This window comes from Pieris rapae, chromosome 7 (assembly GCF_905147795.1).
Source record: "Pieris rapae chromosome 7, ilPieRapa1.1, whole genome shotgun sequence".
Lineage (NCBI taxonomy): Eukaryota > Metazoa > Arthropoda > Insecta > Lepidoptera > Pieridae > Pieris > Pieris rapae.
In genome coordinates, this window is record NC_059515.1 from 10,225,817 (window position 1) to 10,247,618 (window position 21,802).

Sequence of the window (21,802 nt, forward strand, 5' to 3'; positions counted from 1 at the left end):
TTAGAAAGTATTCCAGACAATTTTGCAGGAATGCGCGATGCGATGCCCTCTTTACGAAAAAAATCAATATTATTTATAAAAAAAGAATAATAATTCTTTTTGCAACAGAAACATTTTTTAACATAATCTGAGGTCAAAATATTTTCTTTTATCTATGGCAGATAACTTCATAATATATAGAATGACTTCAATAACGGCGGTAAATTCAAATAACCTGTGAACCATCGGCAAGATTAAGAAGTCTTTTTCAGATTATTTATTTACATAGACAAACAGTTATTTTTTATTCTGTTAATTTTTAAAACTTAATAACACTTTCATAATTTCATTAACGACCAAATCTAATGGGTCAAAAATATTCTCAGGCGTAATTACGCCACATCTTGGAGTTTAATTAAACTCTAAGATGTTCTTTGAATTAATTTAAAGATTAATTTATAATTAATTAAATAAGAAATTCTTGGGGATGAAATTTTTCACATGCATAGTGCATACTACGTTCAGTATGTTACTATGTTATCGTCGTTCCCACTCTTGGTCACGTGACTGACGTATAATAATTAAAGTTTTATTTATGGATTTTTAGATAAATTAATTATGATATACAAGTTCGTTTACTTCATAACTCTTTTAAGTGAAACATTTTATACATTTCATGTGTGTTTCCATAACACAATTTTCGTACTGTTACGTATGTGTAACAGTACGAAAATTGTGTTATGTATACACTGAGATTGAACAAACATGGAACTAATACTCATATGAATAATTTAGAAAATGTTCACATCATGAAATATGGCATGTAAGATCTTAGACAAGTGGAATTTTTTGTAAATTATTATTTCAAGTGAATTTATGGCCTGAAATTATATTGTTTTGTAGTCAGTCAAAGTTTAGGGAGATATAATCAAACAACAAAGTATCCATCAAGATTTATTTGTAGTAAAAACAATGGTTAAAACCTTATACTCTATTAAAAATGTTATACAAATACACAGACACTTAATTAACATAAGTTCTTAACATTCTCTAATTCCGTTATTGTACCTACATACACTTATAATGTTATACATTTCTTAATATTACCAACTAGAAGTTTTCTTACCCAGTCCTATAATGTAGATATACAAAAGTTTTATAACTTCAAAATTAAACATAAATCAATTCCTTAATTGTCAGTTTTTTATGGCTTTATAACAGTTGTGAAGTTAAATAGAACATAAATTAAGTAACATTATATAACAGCTTAAATAAGCTTGTCTCTGTACAAAAAATAATTATGTACAGAACCAGTAATCATATTATTTTTAAGTTTTTATATTCTATGATAATATAAGCAAGCTTTAGGACTAAGGAGGGCTTCTTATATCAATAAAAACACAATTAAAATATTTTATTGTTAAAAAATAGAGGAATTGTCTTTTTTTATTATTATATGATGATGTAGAAATATAAAACTTTTTTTTTATATAATGAGTCATATAGTAAAAATAGAGATCTCGACATTAGTTTGTCTTGATATGATTTGTATTTGATAATTACTTATGTTCGATAAATAATCAACACAGAACAAATAATATAGTACAGTGTTTATTCCAAAAAATATTTTTCTTTTCGTGTTTATGACTTTAATTGTCGTAGTTTTCGTTCTATCTCCGGTGAACTGAATATTGTCTATGCGTGCCCCAGATAATGAGCAAAAGAGTAAAAAATAGCAATAATGAAATGCAAATAATATCTCACAATCAACAGATGTCGCTGAAATCAAATTTGAATACTAACCTTAAATCAAGTAAAAAAGAGTATATTTTAATTTAAATATTAAACAGTAGGAAACTTCCAACCTCCGAAGCCTCTCTCCAGCTCTCTGGCCACGGCTAAACACAACCTGTCTTGATTGGGTGCTGCGATTACCTGAAGAGGAATACACTGGTTGTAAAGTAATATTTCGTCTGTCGAAGGAGGTACGAAGGAGTAAGGCCATAGACAATGCAATAAAGTTTTTATGGAATAGCCATTATACAAATAGAATGGAATTATGAAAAACTTTAAATTTATTTAATAGATAATTCTGTCACGACTAAAGTTTTATTATAATTTTTTCAAGATATTGGAATTTGAATAATTCATTTTTTATTGTGTAATCGTTCAATATGTGAACTCGTGAATTATATTTTTAGCGTAACTAAGGTTTTCACAGTCGAGACTCTATAAGAAGTATAATTGGAGAGACCTGCAGGGCTACGGGCAGTCCTCGCACGTGGATCGGCACGGCGGTGGCGGGTAAGCCGGCTACGTTCCACAGCATAGTGTAAGCCACGCCCGACGTGCGAACGAACACTTCTCCGTGCACGTGCGCCCGGCTGCTGTGCGCTGGCGATAACAGGACGCCGTTCGAACCCAACAGGCGCTGAAACATTATCATTAATAGGTTCACCCGAACAAGCCATGAAAGATCTTAAAAAGAAATCATAATACATTTTGTTTACAATTGTAAACTGTGTATTCCATCTTTGGCTATATTCTCAGTATATTTGATTGTAATTTTGTATAATTTATGTTAGCTGTAGGAGTACTAAATAAATAAATAAATAATGTTACGGACAACGAACACTGTAATTTAGAATGTTGGTGCTTTACAAGGCTGGTAGCCGGATGTTGTTTTTGTTTGACCATCCCCAACGTTCGACCAATAAACGCCTTTTATAAAATTTACAACTCCATTTCGAGATTAGCGTTGGTGGTTCTGGTGGTTGGCTCTCATTAAAATGCTAGGTAATACCGACTTAACCAGTGATGCCAGCTCATACAGAATAATTCCCAACTAATATAATAATTTCAAAATTCTTCTAAATGTCGATGAAGAAGATTAGATTGTCAGTTGGGTTCAGAGCTTTATATGAATTGTATAGTCGTCTGTTTTTATATAAAAAATATTTATCGAAGCACCCCCTTAAATCACGTTTTCCCCTTAGTTTGGGGGGAACACCTCAAAGTTGGCATCGCTACATTAAACTCCTCAGGTAATTAATTATAAATTAGTCTAATCTAGTCAAATTCAATGTATGAACATTAAATTTTAAATTTATCATTTATAAAATGCAGATTATGCGAAAATGTCCAAGGGTAATTGATGAATCATTCCATAGATAACTCCATAGACAATAGTTCATTCCATAGATAAAAGTTTTAAGGAAACATCACTTTTCTCTGATGTAAATAAAATATCCATGCATAGTGCAGTACCTCCAAGTGTTGCCTCAGCCGTTCAGTCTTCTCCCGGTAGTGGACGGTTCGATGCTCGGGAATAAACAAATTAGTCCGATGTATGAGCGTGAAGCCGAGAGCTTGCAGAGATCTCACTCCGATGCCCAAGATGTTTTTTATTAACTCCATGAAGAGGCTTTTGTCTTGCTGAAAAACGTTTTAATTATATTATGTCCCTTTGTCACATACATAGTTTTTAATTGTTTATAAAAATGAATTGTTTACTGAGAAAGGTAAACGATGGCTTTTAGGAAGATTACTAGAAATTTTTGAATGAAATACAGTAAGTAAATTTTCAACACATTCATATAAAAAACTGAAATATTCCCCCAGTGGAGAGTAGGCCCTACGTTGGGAACACAGATCTACAGCCTAATTATAAAATTAATACCGTTTCTGTTGCCATAGTAACGACATATTTATTTGAAACGAGTAATTCATTTAATTCTTCACAAGATGTGTTCTACTTTGGGTTCTACCACTAATATTTACCCTTTTTCGCATTCCTCTACTGCATCATTGAAGAATAAGTTAATACTATTATCTTTCTTGTTTATTAGAAGCTTCTAGTATGTTGGTCCTTCTACTGATTTATATTAGTGGTGTCATTTTTTGTTTTGCTTTGTATTATACTTTTTACTAACTTTTTGAAGTAAGAGTTTACCTTCGGATTAACTGGATCCTGGAGCATGTTGGGGATGTCCTTCATCGAGAAGAAGACCGACACCGACATCTCTACCGAGTCCTCCAGGTCTTTCAAGTAATGCTGCAAATTTGAAAACACCTCACAATATTTATCAGGTCTTGCCTTGAAGATGGTTGAGTTTTTGAGATTTTTAGAATTAAGGTCCCGATTAATTTGACAGTTAAGGTGTTTTTTATATTTTTGGTTTCACAAAGCGATTGTGCGCGGCAAAAACTGTCTTGAAAAACGCTCAGTTGTGCAACGGGTGGGTTCCGATGTGGGTTCGATTCCCGGCGAAAAAAAAAAATAACAAAAATGTCAGAAAGAATTTGTCGTTTATCGCAAGATTGAGTTCAGGGAAAAAGATTTTTGAAGAGCGATTCGATTGTCGACAACCAGGGGTCCTTCTGCATCTTCTACCGTATTTACCATGGAGAGTGTTCAGAGGATATTTATTTCCTGCAGGAGAGGATCGAATGTTTATTATTCCCCTCACCTTGGAGACCGCAGCCCCGCGGCTCTGGAGGTAATGAGCGGCTTGAGTGACGGCCTGCTGCAGTTCTGCTTCTACTGGAATCAGTGCTGCGGAACTGCTGGCTTCCGTCACGTAGTACACCTGAAATTTGTTGATTATATCTATTATTAATACATAATAAACAAAATGATAATTACCTATGTTTATTATTAATTAGGAATGTATAAAAATATCTTTTATTTATTTATTTATTTAGTAATCCTACAGCTAACATAAATTATATATAATTACAAACAAATACACTGAAAATATAGCCAAAGATGGTATACATGATACATTTTACTAGGAAAAGATTTAGAAAAGGGAACAAACAAACAAAAATTAATTAATACATTTAACTTATTTTATAGAAATGTTCTTAAATATTTTCATCAATAAAAAATCTTAATGAATAAACAAAAAATTGTATAATCAATCTCATAGAAGCGTAATTCTCTTACTTGTAGTTTCCTAACATCTACTTCGTCGTCGAGCATGAGCTGCTCGCATTGCCCGTCACCCATGACTCGCATGAGCAGAGTCAGATCCTCAGCATGTCTGCTCATGGGCCCCACTACCAAGTACCTGCTGTAGTTCTCGTCGTTTAGAGTGGGTATATGTCCCTCTATCGGTATTATTCCTAAAAAAACACATATTTATCAATTTCAAAGTAAATACAGATAATATATGTATTTCTTTACATATATAAAACTAATTTAAGTGTTTTACTTAAATCTGCGTCAATTGGTACAAGTACACGCGCAGCAGTTTTTAGTTGCAATTTTTACCATCACATAGAAATCAGTGAAATTTTGTCCTAATCAAGATTTATAAGTAGATTACATTTGATTAACTGCTCCAAAGCACTTCAATAACAACATATTTTTCAATTGGGTTATTCTTTCCTTCCATTAGGGGGGGACATTTCCCCTAAAAGATTCAACTGGCTTTCATCGTTTAAAACTTGAACATATACTAACTATACATATTGTAACTATTTTATTTTATTGATAATACACTGTTACATTGGTAAAACCCCAAAACACTATTTTTAATGTGACAAGCACTTATAGCCAAAAGTGACATACATCAAGAGATTATACAAATATACTATAAAACTAGGGGTTGGCACAAAAAACTGACTTGACGTATTGAAAGGTAACATGAAAGTGACACTTTTCTTACCTATAAAGAATAAATACTTAAGTATAGTATTGAAGTGTGTGCAAACATTGCTAACATTTGCTTAACTTAACTACATATACGTATGTGTAACTTAACTACTTACTTTACTAGTTAGGTTATATAACTAGCAATTTACGTAATTTTATGTAACATTTCCATTGGACTAAAATCTAAGAAAAAAACTCATTTACCAGGACTAGGTTTGTGTCCGAAGACCCCACAAAAGGCAGCTGGTATTCTGATGGAGCCCGCGATGTCTGAAGACACGCTGATTGGAGACGCCCCACAGGCAAGTAATGCTGCCTGTTCGTTACATTTTAACTAATGTATTACAAGTGTTAGCTTTTAATATTTACTTAATTAAATTCTAATGGCTTCCTCGCTATGACAAAAGAAAATGAGGAAATCAAATAAAAAGATGATGTGCGAAAAGCAGCTGGCCTGTAGGAATAATGAAAATAAAAATAATAGCAAATAATTAACACACGATGTTTCTAAAACGACTCGGTTGCCAATTCCCGTGTCATTTTTCATCGTCGTTATTGTTTCGACAAAATTGGTTTACAACCATTAAATCAATCAATCAATCAATCAAAATTTATTTATTCAGTTTAGATGCGACTTAAGGCATGCTTATGAATGTCAAAAACGTTTACAAAATTCGCGAAAGAGCAAAACTACGCCATCCGTTCGCAAGACTACCAGGAGGTCTTGTTCTGAGAAGAACGGGCAAGTTAAGTTAAGTTAAACAAGGAGCACAACTATGAGACAGGAGGGAAGTTTTGTATTGTATCTTGTAAGACTCAAAAACCATCCCAACAATTATTTTAAAATATTTCAAAAGTAAATATCCTCAGATAAGTAAGTAATAGAGAATCTATGTCAAGTGTACACTAATAATATGAAGTGCAAAATATGTCAATGGTGAACATTTATAACTGTCAATAGACTATGGCTAGAATACACAATGACCTAATGTATGTTTTGCAGCTTACGTAGGTATTGAAATAGGTAATACTTATTTATTTAATTTTGTTTTTGTACTACGCTTTTAAATATTGACCACGATTTCTATATTAAGTATTTAAATAAGATTGGAGTTATACGCTTGAAACGTTTAACTTAACGGTTCAATTTGGATAAATTTATTTTTTTATACTTTATACACAGTATGGTGAAACCACTTTAACTTCTGTATGAGTTTTATAATAAATTTTATAAAAAAATAGGTGATCATACTTGTCTAGAAATTGCAGTAAATACAACGAAGTATTTCTTTAACATGAAGTGTTAATTACGCACACAGCAAAGCTTGCAAATTGTGTTTTAAAATAAATTAATACTAAATTTAAACAAAGTAAACTCATGATTAAAGTTTTACAGAGCCTTTTTTCGTTATAATTTCCAACGAAAGCGAAGAATTTGTATGCAATTTTGTTTTACTTTACTAACTATTCGTGGCATTATAATTCCGTTACTTTGAGACTGATGCAAGAGATCAGGGACAATGTTTATACTAAAACCAAATTCAGTACTTCATAAAGCTAGCCTTACATCTAGACCTATGTAGATAAAGAAGAACTAAGCAAGACCTGAAAAGACTTTATACATTCAGTTGGTGTCGTTAGCTAAATGACGTAATTGTACTAACCTCACCTCCCGAAGAGCCTCCAGGCGTCCTATTCAAGCAATACGGGTTATTGGTCGTTCCAGTTAACAAGTTCGTGGTTTCCCATCCCAAACACAGTTCAGGGGTGTTGGAGACTAGCAGAGGAATGCCACCAGCCTTCTTCATTAAGTAAACCGCTGCACCGTCCTTCGTCGCTCGTCGACCGGCCAACTCTAAGCATCCCACTGAATTTGATAGACCTGGAATATCGATCAGGATTTTGACACTTTTTAAAGAAAAAAGCAGAAGATGTTCATCCCAAAGTTCATGCGTTGAAACTTCGGCTGTGCAGTAGTGATTTATTTATATTTGATGCAAGAAAACATCATGAATAAATCAAAACATCTTAGATCTAACTATCACCAGTGTGTAAGGCACACAAGCTGCCTGTAAAAATAATATCAAGGAATCACAGAAATAAAGGCTATGCCGAAATAAAGATGATATCATTTGTTTGTAAAAGTAAATACCTTCCAAAGAGCAACTCTCCTTAACCGTGAAGGGTACTCCTAAAAGGGGTCTACCCGCAAACAGTTGATGTATCGAGCCATCTTCTTTCGCCACAGCAATCTTTCTATCACACTCTCTCGCTTCGTGTAACGCGTCCTTACATCTATCTTCTACCACCGCATTCAAGAGAAGATTCACTTCTTCTATTCGGGTTATGAAAGCTTGCGTTACTCTTTCGCTTGTTAGCTGAAAATTAGTTCTAAAATTTACATTCTGCAAAGCTAAAGAAACACGAGAATTTGCTTCTACCGTCACAAAAATAATTTATGGGTATTTTTTAGCAATTAATAAATGCTTGTTATAATATACTTTTTATTTTTATGCTAACTTTTATTTGTTGTGTAGATTACGTTCTGGCAGCTTGGCGGATGTGAAACTAAAACATTTTAAAACGATGAAAGCTTACAACATAATATAATAGTGTGCAGTTTAAATACAACTTTTCGCGTTCAAATAAGGAATGTACAAAGTACATTATGAGTTCAATGAAAAGTCGGATGTCAATAAAAAATAAGTTTACTTATAGCGAAGGAACTACAAATATTAATTATGTAATTGTTATTGACAAATAACAATAACAATGTACGTTGTTTACTTTCCGTATAGTAAATTGTTATTTTTAGTGATGTTGAAAATCTGTAAAAATTTCCTGTAGTCAATGTGTTAACCGTGATATTAATCGTGTTATAAGTATTTGTTTTTGTTGCTTTACGACACTAGTATCGTTATTCGCTTGAAGATTTAGATTTATTTTGATACAGTTACATATAAGTCGAAATATGCATAGTAAAAGTATTCATTGAGTTAAAAGGCAGTGTTGCCCTCATGGACTCTCCTCCATGAGGTCGTAGGTTCGATGCCCGCTTGCCCTTGATCCAAAGTGAGCAGACTCCCGTGTCTGACACTAGTCGAGTACTAGTGTCAGACACGGGAGTCTGCTCACCTACCAGCCTATTAGATTAACAAATTACAGGTACAGAGATCTGAGGTCCAGGCCAAAAAAGGTTGAAGTGCCTCTGGTTTTGTTAAGGCACAAGACTTTCTTAGAATTATATAAGAAACAGGCATGAAATCAATCAATCATCAATTATGTATTTTTTTTAATATGTATAAATATAATATAATTTATTCATACTTCTCCGTTTCGTATTGCAGCCGCCAAATCAGTCGCACTCCTAAGTAATATGGGATCCCGTATCGGCGGCACTTGTTTGGTGTTGCGCGCGCGCATCCAGAACAACGGTCCTAGCAAGAAGTGTAGAACTCGTAGGATGATACCTATTATCCGTACACCCACCTCCATACTGAAAAAAAGTATATTTTATTTCCACTGAAATATACCCTTAACTTAGTATGTATCTATATTTTAATCTTCGAAAAGCTACTAAAATACTTAATGTATGTTTGTCTCTTGTTCGACTGGACCGTAGGTACTCCGTTACTGTACATAGAAGGCAAAAAAAGGAGTCATTTATTTTTAAAGACTAAAATTGACTAATTGCACTCTTACTAAAGTTTTCTTACGGCTGTCTCTGTCAAATTGTGTTTATGCCGGCAATAAAATTGACAGATTAATACTTTAATTAAAACGGTGCCGGTATAATGGCATATGTATTTAAAAATAAATGGCTAATAGTTTTTATGTAATAACTCGCAAAAAATACATGATGAAATATGATGAGATAAAAACGCAAGCAATAGGTAAAGGTGAATTTATATTTTTGAAGTACTTCTTTTGACACATTAGGAAAAAATTATGAGATTCATGCACACCGACACAAAAAACCGACACCTCGAAGTTAGCTTCATATACTTAGATAAAATCAAATCTAGGATGGATGACAGGATTAAGCGATGGGAGAGTCATCGCTTAATAAATAAAATGTATTTTCTATAAACATAAAATTCAAACAGTATATAAACTGCTATGAACTTTGTGAAGCGCAAACAAAGTTATGAGCGAGTCACTTTAATATAGGCCGGCAAATATTATTATCTCTGTATTAACCGAGCTTCCACCTGCTAATTTTAAATTAAATTGCGTTAACCACGAAAATCTGGTTTCTCCTAATTGTATTAGGTACATGAACGCTTACTGTTTGCGTAGAATAATGAAAACTGTATAATATCCCTATTTCTTTTCGTTAAATGTTCTAAAATGATATAATTATTTTTATTATAAAAAAACTATCGCTGTTCGTGTCTCGCTGAAACTCGAGAATAGATGAATCAGTTTGGCACATTATGCCCTACCGTCAAACCCTTCTGAACCAATGGAAAATACGGTTTGCTGATAATAATCACTGAATCAGATGAAATAAACATTGTTTTTAAACATGTTTTGTTGAATGTTAAGTACCGAAGTAATAAGATATTTTTAAGTACATGGAATGCAAATTCAATGCAATCTTGAATTATGACGTGTTTGGAAAGACATTGAAACGACCTTACCGTTTTTATATCAAAAATGTTTGATACAAAAACTCGCCAAATACGACAAACTTTACAAAATGTAAAAACCATTTCATAAAGACATTTAAGTATTAACTTGAAACGTGCAAATGTCATGGGTGACGCTACATTTATTTCACTAGAATTGTCAGCCGTCAAAGGTAGTCCAATTAAACGTAATATTTATAGATAGTGCAATTCCGGAAGACGCGCCCCTCCAATTTTTGGTTGAGGGGATCGCGGGGTGCGGGGAGTTTGCTCCAAACGTCAGTTGCGAACAGTCAGCGATTCATTGTAATGTGCGTGTGTACCAATAACACTCAAACATTGACGGAAGCTAGCAAACATATACTTTAAACGGTTTGGAGGAATAGTGGGGCGCGGCTTCGTGGATAGCTTTATCTAAACTTAAACAGTCTATCAAACTGTTCGGAGTCGATAACTTGAATTAATTAACCCTTTATTATAAAGGTTTGTAGGTTAGGTTTAAGAAAAGAGCGTACCAATTCTTAAAAATCAGGCAACACATTTGCGAGCCTTCTGGCAAATGGCAATCCTCCATGGCTTCAATGGCTTCTGTCCATGGGCGGCGGTAATACATAACATCATAAGTACCCCACGTTTCCCGCCTATTACATAAAACTCTCAATTAAGTTATAAGATTAATGTTAATTAATGTTTCAAAATTACTCACTATATATACATTTTTTGCTGCAAAGTACCTGTTCTCGATCACAACAATTATGTATATAATTATCCAATTATATAGACCCACGCTTGTCATAATCCGAAATAAACAGACCAGGGTTCATGATTTTAGTATTCTTATCAAAGCTTTTGGAGTATATCAACACATTTTACGACCTATTTGAAATGTGCGAGCAGACAAGGTTGTACGTGATGCCCAAACGAATAGTATTGCCCTATTAGGCACAGCCTCGTACCCGTACCAGCTACTTTTAGTCTGCGGTTATCCTTTTGGACTTTTACATTATAGCAAACAACTATATTATACGAAGGAATCTTGAATTATTACATTACTTACACATACTATACAAATATACTTTTAAGTAAACTAGGTTAGTTTTAAATTACTTTATAGAAATTACTAGATCGTAATGTTAAATTATGTCTTCGTGCAGAGATAATTTGATAGAATGTGCATTGATGCCAATACCTATTCCTTTCATTTTTACCACTCATAATTTGTATTTTAACATTCTCGTTTCCGATAATGTCCAAAATCATAAGTATTAATGATTGTGAGCCCTTAAATAAGCCAAGTTAGATTTGGTTACCGTCGTAACCCTATTACTCGTAATTTTATATTAGTTATAAGCTCACATTTTAAACCATTAAAGTCACAAAGTGTATTTGAAAATATCCATACAACAACCACCACTGAACTGAACTAACAGCTCCACTTAATTTTTTTAAATTACACTACACTAATCCGCTTAAGCGCATGTAGGTAAAATTTATACGGAACGTCACTAAGATGTGGAGCGTTTTTGTCAAAGAAACTGGAGAGAGCAATTGAGACCGACCGAGAGAGAGAGAGAGAGAGAGAGAGAGAGTGATATAGGAAGATCGAGAAAAAATACACGCTATTGGTTGATGTTTAGAACCTTAGATTGAAATTCTGTCGCATAAAGCAGCAAACGCAGATTTTTTAAATTATTTATATTATCATTAGCACGTAAACAATATAAATAGTGTGAATATAGATATACAAATACATGGACTGATCATATACTGGTACAAGATCATTTATTGCCTTTACCTTGGTAATAATTAATTTACAAAGAAGTTTTTTTCTGAATTTCTGACTTGTAAACTTTGTACTACATATTTTCATTACTAGGAAATGGTGTACCTTTACCTACCTACTTAATGGTGCAAAAATATATAAAAAAACCATAGAAATTAATTAAAACATGAATTTGTGGAAAGAAAACTCACTGGGAACTGAGAATACATTTACATGTAATATTATCAGTTTTTTTTTTAATTTTATTTAAGGTGTCCAAATGAATGCGCATCCTTAATATTACTTGGGGTACTATTTTTATTAACAGTCCAAATTGTTAAATCTCATATATAATGTAATTATATATATACAATTAAATTATATATGTACAAAATAAACTTTTACTTCAAAGTAAACTTTAAATTAAAAGCATTTTAAGCCGGCAAAGTAATTTATTATCCTTTGCATATAATGACGTCAATATGAACAAAGCAAAATCCTGTGCATCAGTAAAAACAAAATATAATTCTGTCTCATTTTTTTATTTTTCTCGAATGTACTTCTTACATAGCTTTTAAATAAATACAAGTAAACAATGCACTATTATTGTATTATTTAAAGCAAATAAACAATAATTACTAACAATTATTTTTACATAATTATGTATGTTTTTGTTATATTCATGTGTATATATATATCTAAAGTTAAGGTTTTAATGCCTTTTATTTTATACCTATCCGAAGACTTGTTTTGTTAATCTTACCAAAGATATTTTATTGTATCTGATGCTAAACATAGTCGTACGTAGTTCGTATGTTTAACGTGGACTATTTCGATCAAGAATTAAACTATCGGTACTGTGTTCCAAGTCTTTTTTGATAAATGGTCTGATAATCATAGACAACAAATAATATGATGCAGTGGTTTCTAAGTCATATCACAGCCTCCTTAGAAATATTACGATAGGGCCTACGAGACGCAAAGCGCAGCCATTGCAATGGCCGGCCCGCACCGGAGTATGATAACATAATTAAAGGAATCTGTTAAAATATCAAAATAATTGTATAACATACATAACATCGAATTACGATTTAGCGTTCTCCATTTTCGACAGATTTTCTTTATATAGTATACAAAAAATATTTCAAAGCGGCCAGTTGTTCAAGAGGAGTTCTACTGTACGTGTGTATGTTACTGAACTCGTCTTGAACGTCTGGCCGCTTTGAAATATTTTTGTTTGGGTGGCCCCTGGATGGCATACATTCATAAATCAGCCCGGTAGATGGCGCTACAAACGGTATCTAAAGCTGGTATATATATCTGTCTATAAAGGACATAGTAAGTATTTTTTTTAAACATATAATGATTTATTCAGATTCCCAATAATTAAGAATTTTTTAAATAATCACTCTTATTAATCCCTCTTAACAATTAAATTGGCCCCTGTAATAATATTTTTTTATACATAAAAATATAATTAAAAAAAAACACTTTTTGTCTATTACCATCATATCTATCGTATATGATAATAATATATCACGTTATTGTCAAAGGTATTTCTGTTATATACTCCTTTGACTTCTATATAAATACTAATTTTTGCGGGAGTTAATACGTACAATACAAATTCGCACATAAGTATTTACATAATGATGCCCTACTGGTATAAACCCTTTATGTAATAAATGCAATACGTTGAAGGCGTTGTGTTTGTATTTTATTAACAAAGTTTTTACACACACTAGATTAGGCACGTTAATGAAAAGGAAAGAACATTCATAGGTAAAAAAAAATTCATAGGTTTTATAAAATTAACTATAAAAATTATTTATGATCTTCAATCCCGTATTTTCTTAACTCGAACATTTTATCTAGTATAAAAATATCTATACAAAATAATATTGAATCAGATTTTCAAATTATTTATCTACTTACATGAATTGAAAAAAATGCGCGAAAAAGTGACAGACGGCGTGCGTTTTTACGTATGCCACACCTGATGGACGCCGTGCAACTGATACCTGAATTTACAATGAAACTGCAAGTTGCGCTATGCATAGATGAGTGGAAATTGCCGTGAAAATCAGAGTGTCGTCTCTGACGCTACCCTAAGAGACGAGACTTAACACTAAGTTACTATAGAATATTCAAGTATGGCAAGATAAAATTATTAAAATACTGTTCCCGTATCTCGCATATCTTATCTATCATATCTTGCATATATATCGAGACACTAAGTGGAATGAATGATTGAATTTAAAACAAATTTATATTTAGGTATAATGTATTCTTGTCAAAAGATTATACAAAGTTCTGTCCACACGATAACGAGCTATCTTGTATTAACTAAAATACGTGACTACATCCTTCACCCAACAACCGCCACCGAATTTGACTCGCATTTTATTACATTGCTACATTATCACTTTAACCTAGGAAGTAATACAATATTCACGGTAACTTACACAGTAATTTGGACTTGTTCTACTACTGAGTGCACTTAAAAACTGTGACGTCATGTTCAGACTTCAAAAGGTGTAATAGGTATCAATTTCCTCTAATAAAATGCTAAAAACCCTCGGACTACAACGGCTTTGTAACGGAAAACAGAATATTCATGATCGCTTACGCTTTTAAGACAGCGCATGCTGCAAAAATTTCAGTCAACAAAGATATTATCGGCACCATAAGATATTTATTAAGAGGTTGCGTGGATGAAATCGCTCGAAAGCGATAAGGCCGCCGATTCCCCTGAACATAAGTTAAGTTAGACATATATATATAAGTTAATAAGTTAGTTTTTTTTAATCCAGCATCGTATCCCCTTAGTTATATGCTTATGTTTTAAACAATTATAGCCAATTGTTTCCCAGATTAAAACACAGTGTTTCGTCTAACATATATCTGAACATATGTACAACAACCGCCACCGAATTTAATTCACGTAGTGTATATGTATATAGTAAGGACTTCGCGTCTCGCGACCTTCGACTTCTTATATATTATCTCCAACGGCGTCTTTTCGAGAGAAACAAGCAAATCGAATAGACATTTAAGATAATCTAAAAACGCACACACACTTATACACCCCCACAAATTGCACATTCCCACACATACCTGAAAACGCAATTTTATTGAATTGTCTTTACTAGCACATATTTTTCGTATATATGGTGTAATCGGTTTTGGCTATATTTTTATCTGTTTCATGATTATTTGTCAATGTACCTAATAAGCAAGTAGCTGCCAGTACCTGACACACGCCGTCGACTTTTTGGGCCTTATGCAAGCCGGTTTCCTCACGATATTTTCCTTCACGAATGCTAAATGCGAACATAGAAAGAAAGTCGATTGGTGCACAGCCGGGGCTCGAACCTACGACCTCAGAGATGAGAGTAGCACGCTTAAGCCACTCGGCTAACACGACGGCTAACTTATGCCGACGGTATCTTTAATAGAAGGCAAGAAACTGCAAGCCTATGGACACTAAGGGCGTCCATATTGACATACGCTTCTATACACAAGTCGTATTGGGTTTAGTAAAACCGCATTAGTTTGGAATTTCTCAATGAATTGTACAATTATTGTACTTTTAAGCGTCTAAAGTTTTATCATTTAACAAAATTACGAAAAACAATTTAAACGCCGTAGTAATAACGCGGAATCAATTAAATACTTATTGCTCTACCGCAATTTAAAAACGGGTTTTGCATTAATATGGAACTTTTTTTTTTATTTCAGGAAGATAAGCGAGAGCAACAACATTTATAAATAAACGCATAATTTTGCTTCAAGACTCCTGAGTTAAATATTCAACATTTGACATAAGGGGCATACTTGGGGGGGGGGGGGGCTAAGCTTTGACTTTCTTTATTTGAAAAAAAAAACAGATACATCTTTACAATAAAAATAAAGTTAAAAATAAACACATTGGATGTATCCACAATAGGTTTCACTAATATAAAATATAAATAGATATACTAATAATAAGGTAGTACTATAGAACTAGGTGTTACCATAAACTAGAACAATTTTGTTATACACATGTGAACTGGGACTTTACAAAGATTTCATTAATTAATGTATTTTAACCAATTTATACCATACAGCATTAATGGGCATCTTAACATTAACTTATACACTATTAGAAGGATTAAAAGCGTTTTATTGTAATTGCCTACTGTGAAATACATAAGTAAGTTAAAGCGAATTAGACTAATTCAATAATTCCTTGACACAGTTTTTATACTCACTTACTATTAAAAAATTATTTAAGAGATCAAGTTTATTACATTAAAATATTTTAATCACTCAAAGTTATTTCACAATCATTTAGAAGCTATATTTGAAGATATCAGCAAAAAACTATTAAGAAGGGTTTAAGACAATGGATACATAAATATGTTTGTTGTATACATAAATTATTTTGCAGTGTTAATTAGAAGCAAAAAAATTAACTTTAAAATCAAAAATAAAAACTTACAAAACAGTACAATCTTCCTAATGCCATTTTTCATCAGATTCTGTTGATAAAATCAAAAAATGTACATAATTAAAACAAAGTAAATATGAATTATATTATAGAAATAACCATGAAAGCAATAGAAATACAGGACTTATGTAAAACAAATTTATTCAGGCAAAATGTAAAACAAACAAATTGGGCATGCCTTAAAAATGTCATTGTACCAAAATATAACTGACAAAGATACATAGTTAAAACTATAAACATACCTTTGCACTTTTCCTATGCAGGACCTGAAAAGTGAAATTTCTGAATATATTATAATAGAATTAATTTATTTTCTTAATGATTTATACCTTTTTAGACATTAGTACACTGGGATTTATGTCATGGATTAGTTTGTATGGTAAATAGTTTCTGCAAACTAGAATATTGATGTAAAAAAATCTGTAGTAGTCAGAATGCAAAATTTAAAACCTTTTTATTACTTCTACTAGGAAACAAATTGAGTAGATATCACGATAACTACACCAACTTCTGAGATAATTCAGAACTTTAAATTCGGTAAAACCAATTTCTTCGTTTCGTGTCTGAACTATAAGTTAGTGCTATTTCCATTACAGTTTGCTATCAAAAGCTCTCAGGTGTTATGAAACTGAAGGTCTCAGGTCAATGCACTGAAAACTGATAAAACAAACATTGGACAAGTCGATAAGCTAATTACTCACCTATTCTACGCCAAGCACTTCACTTGAAAATTTTGTTCTATACATAACACGACACAAAATATTCATTGATATTTAATTAATAAAAAATAAAATTGAGGAATTATCAATATTATGATTGAATTCAACAAGCCGGCCCAAATATCAAAACAGAGATTATTTTTCTACTGACAGATGACTTTTACAAAGTTGTGGTTGTCATTTATCTATCTGTAATAGCGATTCATTTGATATAGTTGTCATTTTAGACATGGCTAATGAATTCTATAGTATAAAATTCTATAGTAGTTATTGTATGAAAATTACAATTCATAAGAGACGCAGTTTTATCTCAGCCTTCACAATCAGTGCACAAATATATCTTATATAGGATATAAATAAAAATCACATGTGTGAGAAACATTTTATTTGCAGTTGTAAAAACTGTACAAATCCTAACAAACTTACATATTATCATCTACTATGGACCTTCTCATGGCACTGCTGACGAAAAAAGCCAAGAACTCGATCTGATATTTTCATGATCATCTATGTTAAATTCCAAATAAAACAAACAGATCCGAATCAAGTTTGGCCTTTGACCTCACATTTGCTTTGCATTGAAAACATTTTTACTTGAACTGACATAAATTATTGGAAATTTCATAAAACCTGATTATCTTATTCTATAATTTCATATTGAAATTGGAGTGATACTATTATCTATACTGAAAAGCACCGTTTTTTGACACGAATATTGAAGAAAAGTTTCAAAATAAAGAACATGCTAATAATAATGAATTTAATGGGTAATGATAAAATGCTATGTTAAAATTTCTCTATACCATGGATGATGCATGAAACAGGTATTGCCAGTAAACAAAATGTGTATCATAAACCACCACTTAAACACATCCCATCCACAAACAATGTTAAATAAAGCATACCATTTTATAATTAGTATCAGTTCACGAATATGGTTAAAACAAAAACAGGAAATAAAATATGTCTACTTACAAAGCAAGTTTACATTATTGAATAATTAATAAAAAATATAATTAACAATAACATAGGGTCAACAATATATTGTATTTTAATTGATTTTATATACATAGATCTAAATCTAAGTTGTGTCTATAAACAAACATACAAGTGAACCTAAAAATAATTAAAAAGAATTTCTTTTAGCAGCGTCGATTCTTTCACAAGATGTTTTTGTATAGCAACATTGTAATTGAAACGTCAAGACGCCCAAAGTACATTTTAAGTTTATTCGAGGTTTTTGTTCTCTATATTATATATTTAGCTATATAATAGTTTATGGTTTTCAAAAATATATCGAATTTTTTGTATACTTACAAAAATTATATACTTTGACAAAGGTTCACACAAATTTTTAGGCTTTAAAAAGAATTATAAATAATAAAATGCGTTCAGACAATTGTATAGTGAAATGCAGTGATTTTAAGAAGTATCAAGCGAAGAAAGTGAACAATAAATAATTCATGTACATTCTTAATCATAATTTTATACAATTAATAAATAATATTATCAATGAATAAGGTCACTTTTTCAACTGAGCAATTTGTTCAGACATTGTCCGTTCCTTAATCCAAATGTATCAAAAGTGCAAGATATGTCGGAAGTTGTAAAATTTAAGTGTTAAAAATTATATTTGGTTAAAAATACGAATAACAAGTGATTTTATACTCCAGTTAGTAAAAGGTTTACAAAATCGATTACACTCTGTACGTCGCTTCACAATAAATAATTCGTTGTAATACAACACCGATAAATATAATCTAATAATTCTCAAAGACTACTCGCTACATCTCGAAGACAACGAAATCGGGACTCAAATCGGGAAGTACTCGTATTTCGATAATAAACAGTTATGTAAATAATAAATATATTTTTGGACCTGTAATCAAGAGCATACAGGAAGGATGATTAAATTTGGAAATTTTGCAAATTTTAGATTGACGAAATACTCCATAGACAAAGGTTTATGCGAGAAATGGCGACAGGCGACTGTTGGCTCAAATGGGCCGAGTGAAGTTGGCCGGAAACATGCCTTTCTCGTTCGTTGTCTCTTTTATACCCATCAACCAACCCTCCTCCTGCGAAAGCGAAATTCAATATTTCAATACGAACAAACTTTACTAGTTAAACATCAATATATATATTTATAATTTAAAAACGATATCATTGCATTGTCATCTGTCAGAATCAGATTTAAATTCAACAAGAAGCTAAAATTAATGTCATTTAGAATCATCAGTCAGACCAACAAGAAATGGCAACTTTTGTACCTAACAATTTTTAATTAAAAAATAAAGATTAATTATATAATTAATTAGAGTTCCCCACCTGTTCTTCCGGATCGTCGTACTCCACGACGCGAATGGTATCCCCAACTTCGAAGGAGAGCTCGTCGCTATCTTCGCGCGTATAGCGGTACGTCGCACGTACACGGTACAGCGTGCCCGCTGGCAGACCCGCTAGTGTTGCCCCTGGGAATTTTATTATATTAACGAAAAATAGCAGTAAACAAAATACATTTTTGCGCCTTTACAGTACGTACACCTGAACAGTCAATGCTTCAAGCAAATAAGGTCAATTAAAATAAATTTTAATGAAAATCAGATGATTATAGCTACCATACTTGTCATGTATTTTGGAAAAGATAATTTGTAACATTTACTGTAGATATAGTATTATATGATCCATGAACTTTAATAAATAAATGGAATTAAACAGATGAAATGAGACTGAAATTCCTGTAACCTATAGCCAGACGTAGACACTCTACTGTTATATTGCATTCCATCGATACATAGCAATTAACATTTCATTATTTCGCTTATATACTGTTGTACCCGAGTGGTGAATACATGGAGAAAGTAAAATGCACTCTTATTAAAATTTCCCCGATGACCCAGTACAATCCGGTCACAGTTTATAGGTTACCCTCTTAAAATAAATATCTTAAAGGATTTAATATGTTAGTACACTGTGTTAATACAAGCAAAGCGTTATCTATAAAAAAGCAGACATACATATAAAATAAATATTTACAAAGATTTATGCCCCGCCTGAAAACAAATTTAAATATATATGTTCGTTAGTAGTTTATAAATAATTTTTTAACCATCAAACGCATAAAAGTGATAATTTCGTAATCAAAATATTGCATTTATATATAAGAACTTTTACAACAGGACTTATTGTAAATGGAAATTGCATCCTTATTGAAGCTTTTAGTGACCCCACCTTGTCAGTAAATATATATCCAACATATACAGTATACACGATTCACATAACTCACCAACGGGTATGTCATACACATCGTCACTCTTCGCACGATTGTCTGTCTCTTTCCCGTCTACCGTCTCTTTTCCATCTACCGGTTCTTTCTCCTCTTTCTTCTTCTCTTCCACGTTATTATTCACCGCCTCAGTGGCCGGTGAACCTGAGAGAATTGTGTTCCTAGATACTACAACTACACTACAATACGCTTCCACGAAAATCCATAAACTTCGTCTCAATATTATTTTCCTTAATTTATAATTTCTCGTGGAATAATAGATAACATAGGTTGACTATAAAGCTAATAATGGATACCAAGACTAAACATTGGCTAAGGTGTTAGAGCGTATATACATAGTTTTTAAACTAGCAAAGAAAAACAGTGCAATTGGGAATGGTGTAAAACCTAAACACGCTACTAACATATTAAACACTGCATTGCATTTGATAAAACGCGCGAGTAACCATGGCAACCGTTCACAAAGAATAGACATTCATGACGATTCCACTGACATTCTAAATTTAAATTAAAATCCGAACATCTTATTGCGTGTGTCACCTAAGAGGGAATTATCGTAACTTACCGACTGGAATGTCGTACAATTCGTCGACTTTTTTGTCGTCTTTCGTGTCATTATCCGAATGTCCGTTGACTGGGGAAGGCAGAATGGGCGATCCTCGAGGCGATTCCCTCTCTCGGGGCGTTTCGGGCGAAGCGCGGGGGGTTTCTGGCGAATCCTTTTCCGGCGTCGACGGGGTATCCGCCCGAGGCGAAGGGGGGGAAGGCGCTACACACACTGATACGTACACACACATGCCCAAACATTATGTAAATGGCAATAGTTGAAAATTCAAAGTCTCCGACCATATTGAATTTATTTAACTTTCTCTTATTTTGTGAACATACAAACAATCTAGTCTACAGTGGTGGCAAACTTAAACAAATGTTGCCATTTACGTGTAAAAACTCATTTAAATTGTATCACTAAATAAGTTCCAACACAAATAACACAGAGCAGTTTAGTTGTCAGTTAAATTAAACATGGGCACGTGTCGCACAAAACATTCTCATTGTATTATTGTTGTCTATACCAAAACGCAAACATAATGTTAATTAAGAAAATGGTTGTAATAACTCGTATAAATACTTTTGAAATAAGCGGGTATTTCAAAAATTTGAATGTTCTTCGATAATACGAAAATGCATTGAAAATCTTTTAATTTAGTTGAGCGACTTGTCTATATAATAATTTAACTTCAAAATAACTTTTTTTAGTTTTTATTATTATCTTT

The 21,802-nt window shown here is 32.4% G+C and overlaps 2 protein-coding genes across 8 annotated transcripts in view; both read right to left on the bottom strand.

The window, feature by feature from the left end:
- Window positions 1–920: 920 nt before the first annotated feature.
- LOC111002791 (fatty-acid amide hydrolase 2-A) lies at window positions 921–17,333 on the bottom strand. Of its 3 annotated transcripts, XM_045628969.1 has the most exons (13): window positions 17,225–17,316; window positions 16,766–16,789; window positions 16,515–16,554; window positions 8,966–9,134; window positions 7,791–8,016; window positions 7,303–7,520; window positions 5,843–5,954; window positions 4,928–5,106; window positions 4,449–4,568; window positions 3,932–4,033; window positions 3,247–3,414; window positions 2,234–2,410; window positions 921–1,914 (listed from the first exon to the last, which is right to left on the bottom strand). In XM_045628969.1, the coding sequence occupies exons 4-13, from the start codon at window positions 9,131–9,133 to the stop codon at window positions 1,822–1,824; spliced, it is 1,563 nt and encodes a 520-aa protein (XP_045484925.1). In that variant the 5' UTR covers window position 9,134; window positions 16,515–16,554; window positions 16,766–16,789; window positions 17,225–17,316; the 3' UTR covers window positions 921–1,821. The 3 variants fall into 3 exon arrangements, with proteins under 3 accessions (XP_045484925.1, XP_045484926.1, XP_045484924.1); XM_045628970.1 differs by lacking the exon at window positions 16,515–16,554 and having other exon boundaries at window positions 17,225–17,333; XM_045628968.1 differs by lacking the exons at window positions 16,515–16,554; window positions 16,766–16,789; window positions 17,225–17,316 and adding an exon at window positions 13,967–14,180.
- Window positions 17,334–17,612: 279 nt separating this feature from the next.
- LOC111002790 (myc box-dependent-interacting protein 1) overlaps window positions 17,613–21,802 on the bottom strand; it is a 42,763-nt gene continuing 38,573 nt past the window's right edge. The window contains exons 7-10 of one of the 5 annotated variants that reach the window (XM_022273010.2): window positions 21,094–21,297; window positions 20,529–20,672; window positions 19,571–19,713; window positions 17,613–19,320 (exon numbers count right to left, since the gene is read on the bottom strand). In XM_022273010.2, the coding sequence (XP_022128702.2) occupies window positions 19,240–19,320; window positions 19,571–19,713; window positions 20,529–20,672; window positions 21,094–21,297 (572 nt within the window). In that variant the 3' untranslated portion in view covers window positions 17,613–19,239. Of the gene's footprint in view, window positions 19,321–19,570; window positions 19,714–20,528; window positions 20,673–21,093; window positions 21,307–21,802 lie in introns of all 5 variants that reach the window. The other 4 variants (XM_045628971.1, XM_045628972.1, XM_022273013.2 and 1 more) reach the window with 4 other exon arrangements.